General features: G+C 49.8%; 1 protein-coding gene across 1 annotated transcript in view; it reads left to right on the top strand.

Moving 5' to 3' along the window:
* The first annotated feature begins 274 nt into the window (after positions 1-274).
* Positions 275-8,044, top strand: part of kat6a (K(lysine) acetyltransferase 6A) — a 32,288-nt gene continuing 24,518 nt past the window's right edge. The window contains exons 1-2 of the mRNA XM_070833098.1: positions 275-388; positions 1,818-3,389. Coding sequence (XP_070689199.1) covers positions 2,625-3,389 — 765 coding nt within the window. The 5' untranslated portion in view covers positions 275-388; positions 1,818-2,624. The remainder of the gene's footprint in view (positions 389-1,817; positions 3,390-8,044) is intronic.

Here is an 8,044-nt window from a genome sequence, read left to right as displayed (position 1 = left end):
AGTACAGCAGAGAATGCGAGAACACCTATCTTTGCTTTTTCTTTTTTTTTCTCCCTCCAGCACCACCACCATCTGTCCCTTTCTTCCATTTCATGTGCTCAGGCAATATCCACACCCCTCTCATAGCAACAGCACAGCGCCGCCGCCCCCCGCGCCTTGCAGTGAATTTTTCTTCCCCTGGATCTTCGCCTCGCACCATGCAGACGGTCCCTTGGCCCTGCCTGACGGTTCAGTGTTCCCCCCTCCCCCACCAGCCGTGCTCCTGTTTCACTCAAAGATGGCGTCGGCTCTAGAACCCCTGGTCTGTGGCTGCATTTTTAGGCTTGTTGTTGTCTCCGTTTCGCACGGTTTTGGCACGTTCTCCTCGGCGGCTCGACACGAAATTCCGGTGAGTAGCAGCGGAAGCCGGATGAGTGGGGAGGGGGCATGAGATTTTTACACGGTCCGCTTTACCCGAGCTTCCCTCGGAAACCAGAACCAGACCAGCTCGGGCTTTCTGGGGAACCGCGAGAGGTAGAGGGAGAGAGGGGTATGGAGGGATGGTGATCGCGGAGGAGGGTGGGGGGCGGGGGGGTTCGGAGGGGGGGAGCCGAGGCCTAGCTACTCCGCTCCAGCGGCCTTGTCTTCACCGCACCGCAGGCTGTAGCGTTACGTGGGAGGGCGGTTGGTGGAGGGAGGAAGTCAGCGAGGTGGGGACCGCTTGCACGGACGCGTCTAAGCGGGCAGAGGCTTCCAGCCCACACCGAAGGCTGAGCAGGAGGCCGCAAAACATGTAATACTGCAGAATCCGCGGCTGTGATGTCTTCGTTTCTGCACTTGCCCGCTAGCCGAGATGGCCGTCTGCAAGTGGCATTGTGCATTTTACAAGGCCGCGGTCTCACGTTAAAATCTGAATGACATTCAAACTGAGATTATTCGCCGTGTTTGCTGCGGGGTGGCAGGTTGTATCGTCTGAAATGTCCGTCGAGGGGGGGGAGAGTGTTGTCTTTTTGAGCTAGAGCGCTGGCTAACCTCTCGTTTCGTGCTGTTTACGTTTCGGGTTAGCGAGTAACGTTAGAAACATAATCGTAACACTAGCTCGTTGGCTAGCTTCTAACGTTAGCTTGTTAAACAGCAGCTGTTAGCGGGAAGCCTTGTTGTTAGATACTTAACTGCCAAACATGATATCAGTGAGAGTAAACTGCACCGCAGGTAACAGTTTGGCAATGCGGCAAATGGCTTGGCTTTGATTTTTAGCTAGCCTCCAAGCTAATGTTTGCTAACAGTCTCTGTTTTGACTGCATCATGTTTACGTTAGCAACCCAACTTGTTAGTGCAGTTTATAGGATGATGCTGTGCTCCCCTGTAGTTCTTAACCATGCCCACCACTATATGTCACATCTGTGCCATTTCTATTGGTTAGTAGAGGTTGTGGTCATTGACAGTTCACGTGTTATACTGGCTCTGGTTTTGGCTGTAATGTCCAGGCAATGTGAGAACTGATGGTTGTTTACAAAAATGATCAGCAAGCTGTTAAGAAGTAACCATCACTAGAGTGATTGCTTCTCTTCCTAACTAGTTTTGTTAGTAGTGCATGTCTAAATCTCACGGTGCCTTCTAAGAGCATGCATGGCTTTGTTTATATCTGTATATCTGTTATATCTGTGTGATGGTACTGTGTTGTGTGTGTGAGTCTCTGATCCTCTAAGGATATCTGCAGTGCATTCAGACTCCTCTTCCTTTACAAATTTCCCTACTCTATCAAAAGATGTTTCATGTTTTTCTGCAAGGTTTCACTAACCTTTGTCTCTGTGTGATATTTCCTTTTTTGTGTGCAGGGTTCCTCTGCTACCGAAGTGTAATAGGCATGAAGGTGATCAGCCTTGGCTGCTCCCTGGGGTGAGATATCTGTTCCGTCCCAGAGCTGAGAAGCCCAGACTGCGGGAAGAGTAAAAGACAGCGAGAGAGAACAAGTGAAGACCTGGAAGCGTGGATGCAGAAAAAAAAAAATCGTGTGTAATGTTCTAATCCACAGAAGACACATTCACTGTATTGCCCTCACCTTCATCATTGAAACACTAATTTCATGTCTTGGAGACCATGATTATCCTTCACAACTCACACTGAGAACGGGCTGGTTCGCCAGTTACAGGAAACTGACTTGGAAGCTGGCTGTATTGACCGTGTTGAGCTGTTTTGCAACAGGCAAAGTGGAAAACGCCTCATCTTTGTGAAAGCTCTTCTTATCATCAAGATCTACTCTACCCTGCCCTTTTTTACTGTGGGAGTTTAAGTTGCTAATACATCTGCTACTTCCTCCGCTCCCCCTGCTTCTCGCCAGGGACCATCACCTGGCTGGGAGGGGGTGTTGGGTAGACTTGCATTTTACCGGGTGGAGGGTTGGCTCAGGGGGTTTGTGCTATGGTCAGCTGCTCATTACCGTGCTGCTCATACTCAGTTTCTGAGGGACTCTCTGTACGACCCCAGGACAAGGGATAGTAAGCAGGCAGAGGGCAAAGAGGAGGAGGAGGAGGAGGCGGCGCTACGGCGCAGGCCAGGTGTTTCCTTGGCTTATAATCCCAATTTTTATTGTGTGGTGATTGCAGTAAGGCCTCAGGGCCCCTGCACCCACTCAGACCGTAGCCATGGTGAAACTGGCCAACCCAATGTACACCCAATGGATCCTAGAGGCCATCAAGAAGGTGAAGAAGCAAAAGCAGCGACCATCAGAGGAGCGCATTTGCAATGCTGTCTCCATGTCCCATGGTCTGGACCGCAAAACTGTTCTAGAGCAGTTGGAGCTTAGCGTCAAGGATGGTACCATTCTTAAGGTCACCAACAAAGGTCTCAACTCCTACAAGGACCCGGATAACCCCGGGCGCTTGGCTCTGCCCAAGCCCAAAGGTAGTGGCAGCTCTGGAGGAGGTGGCGGAGGTGGTGGAGGAGGAGGAGGAGGAGGTGGCGGAGGAGGTGGCGGAGGAGGAGGAGGAGGAGGAGGAGGCGGAGGTGGCGGAGGAGGAGGCGGAGGTGGCAGCGGCAGCAGCAGCGGCGGTGGTAGCTCTCACTCCCATTCAGGGAAGAAACCAGGACTTGACTGGAACAAGTTGATCAAGCGGGCACTGGAGGGGCTTCATGAGCCTGGTGGCTCCAGCTTAAAGAACATTGAACGCTTTCTCAAGTGCCAGGCTGATGTGGCGGCCTACTTGTCAGGCAGCGGCTCCATGGGGCCTGGCCTCTTCCACCAGCAGCTGAGGGTGGCCCTGAAGAGGGCGGTGGCCCACGGACGCGTGGCCAAGCAGGGTCCAATGTTCCAGCTCATCAGCCGCAGCAGCTCCCTGGATGACGGTACCGGGACGGTGTCTCTGGAATCTCTGCCACCTGTCCGGTTGTTGCCCCATGAGAAAGACAAGGTATTGTCTCTGCATGCATGTCTAACTTGCACACATTACATTGGATAGGAAACATCTGGCCACATTTGTTATGATCACTGTTAATAGAAAATGTTTTAGTTTAGATGCATTACACGTAAAAAGATAAATGGGTGGGAAGCACTTTGGTTGTTTGGCATCGCACATGTCTGATAAGATCAGTGACATCCTGTTGAAAACAACTGTTGTTGAGTTGAATTGTGACAAGAAATCAAGAAACCTGATTGTGCTTCTCAGTTAAAACTTTTGTGTGATCTTTGAAAGCAACAGAAAACACTCTTTTTGGGTCTTTCTTTGCATAACATTCCACCTGTGTAATTACTGCTGCACACCCAGAATTGTCCAGAACTGGCAATACTCAAGACACTGGCACTGCATTCTCTCTGCTTGTTCAAATTGGTCATGGCCGACAAGGCCGTAATTTACTGCAGCACAGTAAGGTCTTTGACAGTGCGAATGTTGGTCATGAGTTTTCATCCAGTATATGGTGGAGTGGCTTACACTAGATAGCATATTGCAGCTATTTTAGAAGCAGCGGAGAATGGTTGGGCAACATTTGTACGGTCAGGCAGATGCCAGAGTGAGCACATTTCCACAAAGTGTGTGTGCATCATTGTGTTTGAGACGTTGTAAGTGTGTGTTGGGAGACCAGGCATATCAGGCCAGAATGCATATTTAGAAAAAATTCTCTGAACCCTTTCCTTTGCTTTGCTTTCCTGGTTGACTGTATGAGTGACAGAATTCCACGAGTTTTTGTGTCTGTGTGTGTGTGCCTGTGTCTGTGTATCCAGGCAAGTAGTACTTAAGTGATGCTGGGCAGGCGGCTGGTGGGCCAGTTTTCAGCAGAGGAGGTGGACAAAGAGGTCAGGGGAGAGAGTCACATGGCTGCCAGCCTCCTGCTTGGAGTGTGGACCAGCTGCAGGGTTACTCCCTGTCAGGAGCTGTCAGGAGATGGGTGGAAGAAAGGAAGAGCGGGAAGGGAAGGAACACAGACAAGCGAGAGAGAGAGAGAGAGAGAGAGAGAGAGAGGTGGTCTGCAGTGGTGCCAGAGGAAGAGGCCTGGATGACGCAAGCTACAGGCCTCTGTAACCAGAAAGGGAGAGAGAGACAGAATGAGTTAGAGAGAGGAAGAGGCAGACATGCAGGCGACAGAGGAGAGAGGGAACACACCCACTTTTGTAACCTGATCAGAGAGAGAGCAGCCGGCTGCTACCCTCAACTTCCAAGGGCCATGTACATGTACACACGTACCAAAACACACATGAAATGAGAGGTACAGCTGTATGCAGAACACAGAATGGCACACACACAGGCATAAACACAATCTGAGTATATTCTGACATGAGACACCACACACATGTACATGCACGCATACAACATGTATACACACTTAGAACTTCACAACACTATGTGCCAGCCTAGTGGCCCATCATTGGGTCACATGTCACTGGGGTTCAGACAGCCAGTTGATCTGGAGGACACCAGATCAACCCTAAACATTGTTTTGACTGGCTCCTGGCTTTATCTGGCCCCTGTTTCGGGGTGTGCGTGTACAAGTCTGTGCAGCTACAGAAGCTGCTGGTAAGGACGCACACACACACACACACACACACTAAAAGTAGGATTAGCCTAGAGAGCAGGCTGGAGTCACATGGGGTCTGCCTAACACAGTGACCTGCTTGGCTGCAGATGGCCCACCTCTTAAGACCAACGGAGATCAACCTCCTCTTTCTCTCTGACTCAGCCACTGATTGGCCTGCTACTCAAACAGAAACAACAACAAAGTAATGCATACCTCAGTGTGGAACCAATGTTTGCGCATAATTGAATTTGATTTGATGTAACTTCATACAACACCAGTAAGCTCTATCAAATTCCGTCAACTCAAACACGGGCAGAAAGTGAATTTTAGCACAAGCAATTTTGCAGAAAAAAGGCCATCCTGTTGAAATCAGTGAAATCGTTCATCTGTCAAAAATTCTGAGTAGACATGAATAGGGAGGTTTTGCTGTGTGTTTGTAAGTCTCATCTTCAGGCCAGATAAAGCATGGAGAAGCTGCTGCTGCAGTGAGGAAATTGACATTTGTGTCTGGCATTCACACACGCCTGTTTACTCTTCCTCCCTGCTTCCTCGTGTGATGTTGCCTTCACATCTCTCTGGAGGATGCAACCGTATTGCTGCTCAGTTGTGTGCTTTGCGAATGGTGTGTTATATATGGTGGTGTATACGTTAGTCTGTGCCCGTGCGATTGACATATGCGTCAAAGCCGTGGTAACTAAGCACGGAACACAGAGTTGGGTGTCGCATGATCACTCGCCTCCACTCTTCTGCTCTTCCACTGAGGCATCATTGCCATATTGCCCCACATGATTGCTAACAGTTATGATTTTCCAAGGAAAGGGGGAGAGAGGGAGAGTGAGTGAAGGCATGAGGGGAGGGAGGGGAGGAGGAGGAGGAGGAGGAAAATCAAAACAAATGGCTAAGCACTGGCTTTGACCCCATTTACGGGGAGATTTGTGTACTCAACGCGCTGATGTTTGTGTCAGAGCACTCCATTCAAACGGGATCCCAGACCCTATTTCTGTCTCCCCTCTCTCACCCTAATAGGGTACCATTGCCAGGTCATGAAGGGGGAGGTGAATGGGGGAGCGAAGTCAACCAGGGGTCATGGATATATAGATGGCAAACCTCATTGCCTCCCTGAGCACCCGTTAGCGGTATGAGGCTATGGCCATTAGGTGGGATGGGCTTGACGGTGAGCCTTTGTGTGTGTGTGTATATCCATGTGGGTATATCGTGTGTGTGTGTGTGTGATGTTCATCCCGTCATAATAGCAAAGAGCAATCTCCCTGCCCTGTGGTTGCCCTCTCCTCAACAGCTGGAGCGGGGTGAACCAGAGTTCTCGATGTCGACGTGCAGTGTCACGGTGAGGACGTGTGAAAACAGTGACTCGTGAGCAACACACACGCTCAGTCCAGTTTTCTCCTGTTGTGGCGATTTCCCTCCAAAACGGCTCCTTAACAAGCTGCCGTCCTGCAGCTAATGGTTCTGTGCCTGGTAGTAGTTGTAGGGCTGCTACATTAGGCAACTCTCATTATCAACCATAATGGATACAGTAATCCACGGTATTTCATTCCACTTCGCCAGTGTTGGACCGACCCCCAAGTGTCTTTGTAACATCACACACACACACACGCACACATACACACACACACACACCACTTCTGCTTGTGTTTGCTCAAGGTGAAGACATCATGTATCGTCACTCAGAGGGCCGTGAATACAAAATGCCCCCAGACATCGATTATGTGTCTTTGGTGCAACCTGCTTCTTCATCTTTTTCTCTCTCGCCTGTTCCCATCCCCCGTTGCTGCGCCATCACGTTGTGTAGTCACGGGAGGTGATATTGTGCGCTCACTGGATGGATGGAAGCATTCTCAGGGTGAGCACTACACCACAGGAATGCTGGGCAAACGACAAAGGATGCCACGGAGTAGAATCACTGGACTATTTCACCGTTATTTCAGATTTCGGACTGATCCTCTTTTCAAGGAGGAGGTGAAACATGTAGAAGTTCTTAATTCATGCCTCCATTTCCTTGACTGGCAGTTTCCATTTTGCCTCAGCCCTGGCTTCAGTTGACCCATTATTAGTGCCTAAATGTTGAGAAGGCTTGTTCCACTCTGTGATGGCTCCAGCTTTAACCTCACGCTGCGCTGCTACCACAGACCCAGTTCTTGTTTGACATTTATCACTACACACCAGCAGAGAAATGGAACGACTGCTCAGAATCTATTAAAAGGGTCAGTTCACGCAAATCACAATGGACACATTGTCTTCCGCACCTCTAGCGGTATCTTTCATTTGTGTTACGCATTGAATTTTTTAATGACATTTTCCTCTGAGTTCTGCTGCCTCCCTAAATACAATTGTGCGTTATGGAGTTTCACATGTGGTGCACAAAGTAGTGAAAACCGGACAAGCCGTGTGTTTTTCCTCGCTATCAGCAGTTTTCATCTGGACAATCCCTTTTGTAAATACTTGTGATTGAAACTCAGTGAGGTCTGTGTCAAGCTTATCACATGCATAATACTCGCTGGACAGTATGCTTACACGGTGCCAACGTTTTAGCAGCCTATAGCTTTACCATTGGCCATCATGTCTTTTCAGTGAAGTTGATCCAGTCGACCCTATTGGCTGAAGATGACTAGGAACAGGGGCTGCCACTGTAGTGCCACGAGTCTATAGAAACATCATTAGCAGTAGTATCTGTGCCCAGGGGGAGCAGTTACCTCCCGTCCTCACCAGAGGCCGTGATGTGAATGGCATTTGGCGCAGAAAGCGTAGCTGTGTGTGAGGCCTTGCGTATGGCTGACCTCACCACCCCACAAATAGAGCCAATGTGTTGAGCAGCTGTGGAAGTGGCGGCTGGAGCACTGCCAGCCCCGCTCCGTTTGATGCAGTGATTTAGCTTTGTGCTCCTTGGCTAACCTCGATTTTAATGGAGGGTGATGCTTGGCTGAAGGGAGGGCACTTTGGCACAACACAGGGTCTTCCTCAGGCTGTAGTGGGTGTCACATGGAAATGTAGACCAGTTTATTTCACATCATTTCCAGGCTAGCTGGGGCTGCAGGGA

Source organism: Pempheris klunzingeri, chromosome 7 (assembly GCF_042242105.1).
Source record: "Pempheris klunzingeri isolate RE-2024b chromosome 7, fPemKlu1.hap1, whole genome shotgun sequence".
Taxonomy (NCBI): Eukaryota; Metazoa; Chordata; class Actinopteri; order Acropomatiformes; family Pempheridae; genus Pempheris; species Pempheris klunzingeri.
This window is presented reverse-complemented; position numbering and strand designations above follow the sequence as displayed.